This window comes from Triticum aestivum, chromosome 3B (assembly GCF_018294505.1).
Source record: "Triticum aestivum cultivar Chinese Spring chromosome 3B, IWGSC CS RefSeq v2.1, whole genome shotgun sequence".
NCBI lineage: Eukaryota > Viridiplantae > Streptophyta > Magnoliopsida > Poales > Poaceae > Triticum > Triticum aestivum.
Window position 1 is genome coordinate 549,730,424 of NC_057801.1, and position 13,634 is coordinate 549,744,057.

General features: G+C 46.2%; 1 protein-coding gene across 1 annotated transcript; it reads left to right on the forward strand.

Annotated features, from left to right (window-relative positions):
- Window positions 1-1,627: 1,627 nt before the first annotated feature.
- On the forward strand, window positions 1,628-2,826 carry LOC123065688 (protein DOG1-like 3). The gene has a single exon (XM_044488927.1). It carries the CDS (start codon window positions 1,731-1,733, stop codon window positions 2,616-2,618), a length of 888 nt encoding a protein of 295 aa, XP_044344862.1. The 5' UTR covers window positions 1,628-1,730; the 3' UTR covers window positions 2,619-2,826.
- The last annotated feature ends 10,808 nt before the right edge of the window (window positions 2,827-13,634 follow it).

The window sequence follows — 13,634 nt, forward strand, 5'->3', positions numbered from 1 at the left end:
TTTTTTTTCTTCTTAAAGGAAATGCCAATGCCAGTAATTCATTATATTTTAGAAAACTTCATTATTTTGATATTATTTTAATTTTTATTTCATTTTCATTCTACTTTAAGGGTAATACCAATGTCATCAATTCATTCGTTTTTAGATTTTTGTTTTGAAAATCACTTTTATATACTTATTCTTGCATATTTTTAAAAAGCACAATTTTATGTATATTTTGTGCAATTTTTGTTACTCTTTGCTTTAGATTTTGTTTTCCATTTTCTTTTCTTTTAAAATGGTAATACCAATGCCGGTGTAATTTCAGTGCACCGTCGTGCGCAAGTTTTTAAAGATTTTTCTTTCGTCTTAAAGGGTTTCATTGTTTTAAATATTTTAACCTTTTATATTGTTTCTTCTGAAAGGGTAATTTTGTTTCATTCTTTTTGTCACAAATTCATTCTTCCGCAGAAAACTTAATATTTTTTCGATTTCATTTCAATTTTTTTAAATTTTTTTTGTAAGGGTAATACCGATGTCACTAATCCACTACTTTTCAGAAAACACTTGTTTGCGAAAAATTCATTAGCATATATTTATTTAGCCAGGTAACGAATTAGCCCAACTCAATTAGCCTGTGTGTGAGACTGAGGCCTTTACGCAATAATCCTAGACCTACGAAAGCTGTAACTTAATGTTACGTGATTTTCCTTAACCAACCAATTATGCCCCCCCCCCCCCCCCCCCTATTTCAGCGGGTGGGCCTGGGCTTTTTCTTTCCTCCAACCAAAACAGACCAAGTCAGTTTTTTCATAACTTACGTAGGAACTTTTACGTAGATGTAACATTGCTCGGCCTTTACGTTGTTGTTTTGCATGATCGATTCACAACCATGAAATATGGCCGGCCTGCCCTGTACTCGATGGGAGCATCCAACGCGTCACGCACTGATTTTGAAGAAAATAAATTTGACTGATACAAATTCATGTAAGTCAATTCTGATAGAAAACCGACTTGCCCAAATAATATTTTCAGGCGACTTTTTTTGACAAGTTATTTTCAGGCGACTTGTCCCTAGCTAGTCCCAAACTTTCCTGCAGCCGCGGGGAGCTCTTCCGTTTCTGGTCTGTTTCGCAACCACCCAGCCGATAAGGATTCATCCATGCACGCCACATCACAAGCTAGCATCTTCTAACAGGCGCACAAAAATTGCTTCGCGCCCTAAAATTTGTGTTTTTCGTGTGCTGGATAGCCCTAGCAAAAGCTGCAAAATAGTGCACGCGTAAAATAGATTTGGGCACGCGCTAAAAAGCGCTATCAAAAGCTGCAAGTTTGGGGCGTCAGATTACGCGCGCTTCATAATTTACACTGCGTGTTTTTCTAGACACGCGTTTTAAAGTATCTGCTAAACAAATGTTGGGTCTGCTAAACAAATGTTGGGTCCGGCGAGCTAAAATGCTACAGTGGCACGCGCGAAACTTTTGTTCGCGCCTGGATGTTCTAACTCTCCTCATTACCGTCAAGAGAGAGCCATCACCACACCTGGTTCAACTCCTGCCTAGTACTCCAAGAAATAAACAAGCCACAAGAATCATACTAGTAGAATCTAGAGATTCAGAGCATAGGAGAAGACAAAACTGGTGCGAGGAGCAGGGCGTGTACATAGGAGGAGTCACACTGGCGTAGGCTAGCCTTGCTTACTCACAAGTCAGTCCCGTCACTCCCTGTCGCGCGCGAGAGACCAGATCGCCATGGACATGGCACGCTACGTTGCGTTCCACCAGCAGTGGATCGCGGGCCAGCAGGCGGGCCTCGGTGAGCTCGCGGAGGCGGCAGCCAATGCCGCCGCCGGGCGCGCCACGGACGCGGAGCTGAAGACCGTGGTGGAGAGGTGCATGCGCGGGTACCAGGAGTACGCCGCCAGCCGGCGTGCCATGGCGCGCGAGAACGGCGCGGCCTTCGTCGCCCCGCCGTGGTGCACGGCGTTTGAGAACTCCGTGCTCTGGCTCGGGGGCTGCCGGCCGTCGCTGGCCATCCGGCTTCTCTACTCCATCTCCGGCGAAGGCTTGGAGGAGGACATCGAGGAGTTCGTCAGCGGCCGCGGCCGCGGCCTCGCAGAGGAGATGGGCCTCATCGGGATCACGGCCACGCAGCTGCAGCAGATCAACGACCTCCACCGCTGCACGCTGCGCGACGAGGGTTACCTGACGGAGCGCCTCGCGAGTCTGCAGGAGAACATCGCCGACCGGCCGCTGCTTCCGATCGTCCGGGAGCACGCCGTGGCGGCGACAGCATTAGTCGGCCAGGACCGGAGCGTTAAGCGCGACGACATTCCCGGACGGCTTGCGGCAGCAGAATCGTCAGGAGGACTCGCCGCCGAGGTGGACGCAGCGATGGAGAGCTACTCGGCCGGGCTGGCCAGGCTCCTGGAGGAGGCGGACGAGCTGCGCATGTCGACGGCCAGGGCGCTGGCCACGGAGATCCTGACGCCGCGGCAGGCGGTGGAGATGCTGATGGCGGCCAAGCAGCTGCACCTGGCGGTGCGCGACTGGAGCCGCCGGAAGGAGGAGGGCGCCCAGAACGCGCGTCTGCCGCGCGCAGCCGCAGCGACGACCGCCCCCTCCGGCTCAAACCCATGACAGGCTCGCCATTCCTCAACTAGCTTGCTTTGCCGCTCCAACTTAAGTGTACACAGTCTGAATAATCAGTCTATTCTGGCTTCCTAGATATTATTAGTATCGTTGTTTCTCTGCCATTATATAACCTGCCTGCACAAACTGCATGCTTGTGTTCTAAGTTGAAGTTGCTCCTACTCCTGTCCAATATATACATATATCCGTAACTAGTTTCTCGTGTACTTGCATTGAGCGCTCTCTAGTGTGATCCGTTCTAGTTTATTCATAATTCCTTGGAATCCTCAAGAGCGGAGGAAATGGGGCGGACGGGGACTGCGAGACGAGAGGAGCTGTTGGTTTATCGCCTTCCGTTTCCCGTCGCTTTCGGCCCGGCGCCGCGCACGGCGCACCGGTGGCACGACGCGATCTGGGGGGCGCCAGGTCCGCATGGCCCGTTGTCGTTCTCGTCGCGCGTAATTTGGTTTAGTCGCCTACTGCTACTGCGTGGCCGCCGCATGGGCGATGGCGCCGCGCGTGCTTGCGCATGCGGGACGCGTGGGCCGTGGAGCATGCAATCTGCTCGGCGGGGGCGGGCACTGGTCGCGGCGTGCTTCCCGCTGACGGACCGCCAAGGAGTGTCAGCCTATCTGATAGACTATCTAGTCTAGCTGCTGATGATGGGAACAGGGCGGCGCCGGTAGACTTTTGAGATGGGCGGCCACCGTTTGATGCCGTTGGTGGTCGCCGTTGCGGTTGTTACGCATACCTCGCCGCCCCGCTCTGTCGAGTCGCCTCATTGTAGTCTTAGGCCATTTCTGACTGATCCCCGATAAAGCCGTGAGGATAAATTTGGTTCAGTTTGTCTAATTCACATCTATATTTTTTAAGGATGTCACATCTAAACTTCAACAAATATATAATGCAGCAATAAGAAATAAAAAAAAGAAAACATTAACGCCCACACCTGTGGGCGTTACTCAACTCGCTCACATGCCTCGATCGTTGTCCAATGCTTTTTGCACAAATCTTGGCACGAAAAGCTTGATTTTGTGTGCCACGTATGACGAGGCTGGTGTGCGGGCATTGAAGAATTTACCCACACGCTCGCACCATGATGTTTGCCAGCTACGCTGTGTGGGCGAACTAGTTTCTGCCCACACAGCTAGCCACCTAGTTCATGCGCGTGTGGGCGAACTACTTTTCGCCCACACGACACTCCTACGTTGTGGATGGCAATTGCAGTTAGACGAACGTGGCAACTAGGTAAACACACATGACAACTGTGATTTTTTGCTAGACGGCAACTGCAGTTGCGCGTACGCGGCAACCAGATAAACACACATGGCAACTATGGTTGGACCACACATGGTAACTAGGTAAACACACATGGCAAGTATTGTTTGACCATATGTGACAAGTAGTCAATCACACACGGCAACTATGGTTGGACCACACGTGACAACTAGGTAAACACACATGACAACTACTGTTTGACCATATGTGGCAAGTAGTTAATTACACGCGGCAACTACGGTTTGATTACACGCGGCAACTATCATAAAATTAGACATGGCAACTATAGTTAACCAAAACAGATAGAGTTGCCATGTTTTTACAATTACACTTGCCATCCCGGATAACTACATCTGCCAACCAGGGTGACAACTAAATTGTCATCCCGCGGTGTACCTAACGTAGTTGCGCCAGGACGTGTGGGCATTTTTGCTTCGTGCCACACGCGCGGGGTGAAGATGAGTAGTACTTGTTGGCGTGTGGCATGAAGTAGCCGTGCCCACACGTGTGGGCAATTTTAATGTCCGCTCACACACAGCCCGTGTGGGCTGCCTCCTGCTCACACCACACATGATGTGTGGGCGTATGTCGTATATACCACACGTGTGGCAGTTATCCGCGTCCAAAAAAACTAGGATAAAAAAATAGACCACAAACAAAGTGGAAATCAGTTTAGATGTGACATAACTGTTGGGGAACGTAGTAATTTCAAAAAAAATTCCTACGTACACGCAAGATCATGGTGATGGCATAGCAACGAGAGGGGAGAGTGTTGTCCACGTACCCTCGTAGACCGTAAGCGGAAGCGTTATGACAACGCAGTTGATGTAGTCGTACGTCTTCACGATCCGATCGATCCAAGTACCGAACGTACGGCACCTCCGAGTTCAGCACACGTTCAGCTCGATGACGATCCCCGGGCTCCGATCCAGCAAAGCTTCGGGGATGAGTTCCGTCAGCACGACGGCGTGGTGACGATGATGATGCTCTACCGGCGCAGGGCTTCGCCTAAACTCCGCGACGATATGACCGAGGTGGAATATGATGGAAGGGGGCACCGCACACGGCTAAGGAACGATCCGTAGATCAACTTGTGTGTCTATGGGGTGCCCCCCGCCCCCGTATATAAAGGAGCCAGGGGAGGAGGCGGCCGGCCAAGGAGGGCGCGCCAAAGGGGGGAGTCCTACTCCTACCGGGAGTAGGACTCCCTTCTTTCCTAGTTGGAATAGGAGAAGGGGGGAAAGAGGAGGAAGAGGGGAAGGAAAGGGGGGGCGCCGCCCCCCTTCCCTTGTCCTATTCGGACTAGGAAGGGGAGGGGCGCGCGGCCCCCTCCTGCCTCCTTCCCTCTTCTCCCTCGAGGCCCATGTAGGCCCAATAACCCCCCGGGGGGTTCCGGTAACCTCCCGGTACTCCGGTAAAATGCCAATTTCACCCGGAACGATTCTGATGTCCAAATATAGGCTTCCAATATATCGATCCTTATGTCTCAACCATTTCGAGACTCCTCGTTACGTCCGTGATCATATCCGGGACTCCGAACAAACTTCGGTACATCAAAACTTATAAACTCATAATAAAACTGTCATCGTAACGTTAAGCGTGCGGACCCTACGGGTTCGAGAACTATGTAGACATGACCTAGAATTATTCTTGGTCAATAACCAATAGCGGAACCTGGATGCCCATATTGGTTCCTGCATATTCTACGAAGATCTTTATCGGTCAAACCGCATAACAACATACATTGTTCCCTTTGTCATCGGTATGTTACTTGCCCGAGATTTGATCGTCGATATCCAATACCTAGTTCAATCTCGTTACCGACAAGTCTCTTTACTCGTTCCGTAATGCATCATCCCGTAACCAACTCATTTGATCACATTGCTTGCAAGGCTTATAATGATGTGCATTACCGAGAGGGCCCAGAGATACCTCTCCAACAATCGGAGTGACAAAACCTAATCTCGAAATACGCCAACTCAACATGTACCTTCGGAGACACCTGTAGTACTCCTTTATAATCACCCAGTTACGTTGTGACCTTTGGTAGTACCCAAAGTGTTCCTCCGGTAAACGGAGTTGCATAATTCTCATAGTTACAGGAACATGTATAAGTCATGAAGAAAGCAATAGCAGTATACTAAACGATCAAGTGCTAGGCTAACGGAATGTGTCATGTCAATCACATCATTCTTCTAATGATGTGATCTCATTAATCAAATGACAACACATGTCTATGGTTAGGAAACATAACCATCTTTGATTAATGAGCTAGTCAAGTAGAGGCATACTAGTGACTATATGTTTGTCTATGTATTCACACATGTATCATGTTTCCGGTTAATACAATTCTAGCATGAATAATAAACATTTATCATGATATGAGGAAATAAATAATAACTTTATTATTGCCTCTAGGGCATATTTCCTTCAGTCTCCCACTTGCACTAGAGTCAATAATCTAGATTACATAGTAATGATTCTAACACCCATGGAGTCTTGGTGTTGGTCATGTTTTGCTTGTGAGAGAGGCTTAGTCAACGGGTCTGCAACATTCAGATCCGCATGTATTTTGCAAATCTCTATGTCTCCCACTTGGACTTGGTCCCGAATGGAATTGAAGCGTCTCTTGATGTGCTTGGTCCTCTTGTGAAATCTGGATTCCTTTGCCAAAGCAATTGCACCAGTATTGTCACAGAAGATCTTCATTGGTCCCGATGCACTAGGTATGACACCTAGATCGGAAATGAACTCCTTCATCCAGACTCCTTCATTTGCTGCTTCAGAAGCAGCTATGTACTCCGCTTCACATGTAGATCCCGCCACGACGCTTTGTTTATAACTGCACCAACTTACAGCTTCACCGTTTAATAAAAACATGTATCCGGTTTGCGATTTAGAATCGTCCGGATCAGTGTCAAAGCTTGCATCAACGTAACCATTTACGACTAGCTCTTTGTCACCTCCATATACGAGAAACATATCCTTAGTCCTTTTCAGGTATTTCAGGATGTTCTTGACCGTTGTCCAGTGATCCACTCCTGGATTACTTTGGTACCTTCCTGCCAAGCTTATTGCTAAGCATACGTCAGGTCTGGTACACAGCATTGCATACATGATAGAGCCTATGGCTGAAGCATAGGGAACATCTTTCATTTTCTCTCTATCTTCTGCTGTGGTCGGGCATTGAGTTTGACTCAACTTCACACCTTGTAGCACAGGCAAGAAACCTTTCTTTGCCTGATCCATTTTGAACTTTTTCAAAATTTTGTCAAGGTATGTGCTTTGTGAAAGTCCTATTAAGCGTCTTGATCTATCTCTATAGATCTTGATGCCCAATATGTAAGCAGCTTCACCGAGGTCTTTCATTGAAAAACTTTTATTCAAGTATCCCTTTATGCTATCCAGAAATTCTATATCATTTCCAATTAATAATATGTCATCTACATATAAAATCAGAAATGCTACAGAGCTCCCACTCACTTTCTTGTAAATACAGGCTTCTCCAAAAGTCTGTATAAAACCATATGCTTTGATCACACTATCAAAACGTTTATTCCAACTCCGAGATGCTTGCACCAGTCCATAAATGGATCGCTGGAGCTTGCACACTTTGTTAGCACCTTTTGGATCAACAAAACCTTCTGGTTGCATCATATACAACTCTTCTTCCAGAAATCCATTCAAGAATGCAGTTTTGACATCCATTTGCCAAATTTCATAATCATGAAATGCAGCAATAGCTAACATGATTCGGACAGACTTAAGCATCGCTACGGGTGAGAAAGTCTCATCGTAGTCAACCCCTTGAACTTGTCGAAAACCTTTCGCAACAAGTCGAGCTTTATAGACAGTTACATTACCATCAGCGTCAGTCTTCTTCTTAAAGATCCATTTATTCTCAATGGCTTGCCGATCATCGGGCAAGTCAACCAAAGTCCATACTTTGTTTTCATACATGGATTCCCATCTCAGATTTCATGGCCTCTAGCCATTTTGCGGAATCTGGGCTCATCATCGCTTCCTCATAGTTCGTAGGTTCATCATGGTCAAGTAACATGACTTCCAGAATAGGATTACCGTACCACTCTGGTGCGGATCTTACTCTGGTAGACCTACGAGGTTCAGTAGAAACTTGATCTGAAGTTTCATGATCAATATCATTAGCTTCCTCACTAGTTGGTGTAGTTGTCACAGGAACCGGTTCTTGTGATGAACTACTTTCCAACAAGGGAGTAGATACAGTTATCTCATCAAGTTCTACTTTCCTCCTACTCACTTCTTTCGAGAGAAACTCCTTCTCTAGAAAGGATCCGATTTTAGCAACGAAAATCTTGCCCTCAGATCTGTGATAAAAGGTGTACCCAATAGTCTCTTTTGGGTATCCTATGAAGACACATTTCTCCGATTTGGGTTCGAGCTTATCTGGTTGAAGTTTCTTCACATAAGCATCGCAGCCCCAAACTTTAAGAAACGACAACTTTGGTTTCTTGCCAAACCACAATTCATAAGGCGTCATCTCAACGGATTTTGATGGTGCCCTATTTAACGTGAATGCGGCCGTCTCTAAAGCATAACCCCAAAACGATAGCGGTAAATCAGTAAGAGACATCATAGATCGCACCATATCTAGTAAAGTACGATTACGACGTTCGGACACACCATTTCGTTGTGGTGTTCCGGGTGGCGTGAGTTGCGAAACTATTCCGCATTGTTTCAAGTGTAGACCAAACTCGTAACTCAAATATTCTCCTCCACGATCAGATCGTAGAAACTTTATTTTCTTGTTACGATGATTTTCCACTTCACTCTGAAATTCTTTGAACTTTTCAAATGTTTCAGACTTGTGTTTCATTAAGTAGATATACCCATATCTGCTCAAATCATCTGTGAAGGTGAGAAAATAACGATACCCTCCGCGAGCCTCAACATTCATTGGACCACAAACATCAGTATGTATGATCTCCAACAAATCAGTTGCTCGCTCCATAGTTCCGGAGAATGGCGTTTTAGTCATCTTGCCCATGAGGCACGATTCACAAGTACCAAGTGATTCATAATCAAGTGATTCCAAAAGCCCATCAGTATGGAGTTTCTTCATGCGCTTTACACCGATATGACCTAAACGGCAGTGCCACAAATAAGTTGTACTATCGTTATCAACTCTGCATCTTTTGGTTTCAACACTATGAATATGTGTATCACTACTATCGAGATTCAATAAAAATAGACCACTCTTCAAGGGTGCATGACCATAAAAGATATTACTCATATAAATAGAACAACCATTATTCTCTGATTTAAATGAATAACCGTCTCGCATTAAACAAGATCCAGATATAATGTTCATGCTCAACGCTGGCACCAAATAACAATTATTTAGGTCTAAAACTAATCCCGATGGTAGATGTAGAGGTAGCCTGCCGACCGCGATCACATCGACTTTGGAACCATTTCCCACGCGCATTGTCACCTCGTCCTTAGCCAATCTTCGCTTAATTCGTAGTCCCTATTTCGAGTTGCAAATATTAGCAACAGAACCAGTATCAAATACCCAGGTGCTACTGCGAGCATTAGTAAGGTACACATCAATAACATGTATATCACATATACCTTTGTTCACTTTGCCATCCTTCTTATCCGCCAAATACTTGGGGCAGTTCCGCTTCCAATGTCCAGTCTGCTTGCAGTAGAAGCACTCAGTTTCAGGCTTAGGTCCAGACTTGGGTTTCTTCTCTTGAGCAGCAACTTGCTTGCCATTCTTTTTAAAGTTCCCCTTCTTCTTCTCTTTGCCCTTTTTCTTGAAACTGGTGGTCTTGTTAACCATCAACACTTGATGCTCCTTCTTGATTTCTACCTGCGCAGCCTTTAGCATTGTGAAGAGCTCGGGAATAGTCTTGTTCATCCCTTGCATATTGTAGTTCATCACGAAGCTCTTGTAGCTTGGTGGCAGTGATTGGAGAATTCTGTCAATGACACTATCATCAGGAAGATTAACTCCTAGTTGAGTGATTATTATACCCAGACATTTTGAGTATGTGTTCACTGACAGAACTATTCTCCTCCATCTTGCAGCTATAGAACTTATTGGAGACTTCATATCTCTCAATCCGGGCATTTGCTTGAAATATTAACTTCAACTCCTGAAACATCTCATATGCTCCATGACGTTCAAAACGTCGTTGAAGACCCGGTTCTAAGCCGTAAAGCATGGCACACTGAACTATCGAGTAGTCATCAGCTTTGCTCTGCCAGACGTTCTTAACGTCGTCAGTTGCATCAGCAGCAGGCCTGGCACCCAGCGGTGCTTCCAGGATGTAACTTTTCTGTGCAGCAATGAGGATAATCCTCAGGTTACGGACCCAGTCCATGTAATTGCTACCATCATCTTTCAACTTTGCTTTCTCAAGGAACGCATTAAAATTCAACGGAACAACAACACGAGCCATCTATCTACAAACAAACATAGACAAGCAAAATACTATCAGGTACTAAGTTCATGATAAATTTAAGTTCAATTAATCATATTACTTAAGAACTCCCACTTAGACAGACATCTCTCTAGTCATCTAAGTGATCACGTGATCCAAATCAACTAAACCATGTCCGATCATCACGTGAGATGGAGTAGTTTCAATGGTGAACATCACTATGTTGATCATATCTACTATATGATTCATGTTCGACCTTTCGGTCTCCGTGTTCCGAGGCCATATCTGTATATGCTAGGCTCGTCAAGTATGACCTGAGTATTCCGCGTGTGCAACTGTTTTGCACCCTTGTATTTGAACGTAGAGCCTATCACACCTGATCATCACGTGGTGTCTCAGCATGAAGAACTTTCACAATGGTGCATACTCAGGGAGAACACTTCTTGATTATTAAGTGAGAGATTATCTTAAAATGCTACCGTCAATAAAAGCAAGATAAGATGCATAAAGGATAAACATCACATGCAATCAATATAAGTGATATGATATGGCCATCATCATCTTGTGCTTGTGATCTCCATCTTCGAAGCACCGTCGTGATCACCATCGTCACCGGTGCGACACCTTGATCTCCATCGTAGCATCGTTGTCGTTACGCCATCTATTGCTTCTACGACTATCGCTACCGCTTAGTGATAAAGTAAAGCAATTACAGGGCGTTTGCATTTCATACAATAAAGCGACAACCATATGGCTCCTGCCAGTTGCCGATAACTTCGGTTACAAAACATGATCATCTCATACAATAAAATATAGCATCACGTCTTGACCATATCACATCACAACATGCCCTGCAAAAACAAGTTAGACGTCCTCTACTTTGTTGTTGCAAATTTTACGTGGCTGCTACGGGCTTAGCAAGAACCGTTCTTACCTACGCATCAAAACCACAACGATAGTTCGTCAAGTTAGTGCTGTTTTAACCTTCGCAAGGACCAGACATAGCCACACTCGATTCAGCTAAAGTGAGAGAGACAGACACCTGCCAGCCACCTTTAAGCACGAGTGCTCGTAACGGTGAAACCAGTCTCGCGTAAGTGTACGCGTAATGTTGGTCTGGGCCGCTTCATCTCACAATACCGCCGAACCAAAGTATGACATGCTGGTAAGCAGTATGACTTGTATCGCCCACAACTCATTTGTGTTCTACTCGTGCATATAACATCAACGCATAAAACCTAGGCTCGGATGCCACTGTTGGGGAACGTAGTAATTTCAAAAAATCTCCTACGTACACGCAAGATCATGGTGATGGCATAGCAACGAGAGGGGAGAGTGTTGTCCACGTACCCTCATAGACCGTAAGCGGAAGCGTTATGACAACGCGGTTGATGTAGTCGTACGTCTTCACGATCCGACCGATCCAAGTACCGAACGTACGGCACCTCCGAGTTCAGCACACGTTCAGCTCGATGACGATCCCCGGGCTCCGATCCAGCAAAGCTTCGGGGATGAGTTCCGTCAGCACGACGGCGTGGGGACGATGATGATGCTCTACCGGCGCAGGGCTTCGCCTAAATTCCACGACGATATGACCGAGGTGGAATATGGTGGAAGGGGGCACCGCACATGGCTAAGGAACGATCCGTAGATCAACTTGTGTGTCTATGGGGTGCGCCCCGCCCCCGTATATAAAGGAGCCAGGGGAGGAGGCGGCCGGCCAAGGAGGGCGCACCAAAGGGGGGAGTCCTACTCCCACCGGGAGTAGGACTCCCTTCTTTCCTAGTTGGAATAGGAGAAGGGGGGAAAGAGGAGGAAGAGGGGAAGGAAAGGGGGGGCGCCGCCCCCCTTCCCTTGTCCTATTCGGACTAGGAAGGGGAGGGGCGCGCGGCCCCCTCCTGCCTCCTTCCCTCTTCTCCCTCGAGGCCCATGTAGGCCCAATAACCCCTCGGGGGTTTCCGGTAACCTCCCGGTACTCCGGTAAAATGCCGATTTCACCCGGAACGATTCCGATGTCCAAATATAGGCTTCCAATATATCGATCTTTATGTCTCGACCATTTCGAGACTCCTCGTTACGTCCATGATCACATCCGGGACTCCGAACAAACTTCGGTACATCAAAACTTATAAACTCATAATAAAACTGTCATCGTAACGTTAAGCGTGCGGACCCTACGGGTTCGAGAACTATGTAGACATGACCTAGAACTATTCTCGGTCAATAACCAATAGCGGAACCTGGATGCCCATATTGGTTCCTACATATTCTATGAAGATCTTTATCGGTCAAACCGCATAACAACATACATTGTTCCCTTTGTCATCGGTATGTTACTTGCCCGAGATTTGATCATCGGTATCCAATACCTAGTTCAATCTCGTTACCGGCAAGTCTCTTTACTCGTTCCGTAATGCATCATCCCGTAACCAACTCATTTGGTCACATTGCTTGCAAGGCTTATAATGATGTGCATTACCGAGAGGGCCCAGAGATACCTCTCCGACAATCGGAGTGACAAAACCTAATCTCGAAATACGCCAACTCAACATGTACCTTCGGAGACACCTGTAGTACTCCTTTATAATCACCCAGTTACGTTGTGAAGTTTGGTAGTACCCAAAGTGTTCCTCTGGTAAACAGGAGTTGCATAATTCTCATAGTTAGAGGAACATGTATAAGTCATGAAGAAAGCAATAGCAGTATACTAAACGATCAAGTGCTAGGCTAACGGAATGGGTCATGTCAATCACATCATTCTTCTAATGATGTGATCTCATTAATCAAATGAAAACACATGTCTATGGTTAGGAAACATAACCATCTTTGATTAATGAGCTAGACAAGTAGAGGCATACTAGTGACTATATGTTTGTCTATGTATTCACACATGTATCATGTTTCCGGTTAATACAATTCTAGCATGAATAATAAACATTTATCATGATATGAGGAAATAAATAATAACTTTATTATTGCCTCTAGGGCATATTTCCTTCAATAACTATGTCACATCTAGATGTGTCCTAGACACACCCAATTTGGTTATCCTCCATTAAGGCACATCTAGCTAATCCTCAAAACTGTTATTGAAGGAAAAATGACGTGGATAATTGTCACATGTGTGGCATACTAGCCATCCGCCCACACACCGTGTGTGGCGCGAGCAGGAGGCAGCCCACATAGGTTGTATGTGAGTGAACATTAAAATTGCCCACACGTGTGGGCAGCTACTTCGTGGCACACGCCCAACAAAGTACTACTCATCTCCACCCTGTGCGTGTGGCACGAAGTAAAAATGCCCACACATCCTGGC

What these genes read in the sequence shown, in the direction of transcription:
- LOC123065688 (XM_044488927.1), top strand. Translation starts at nt 1,731, where the DNA reads ATGGACATGGCACGCTACGTTGCGTTCCACCAGCAGTGGATCGCGGGC.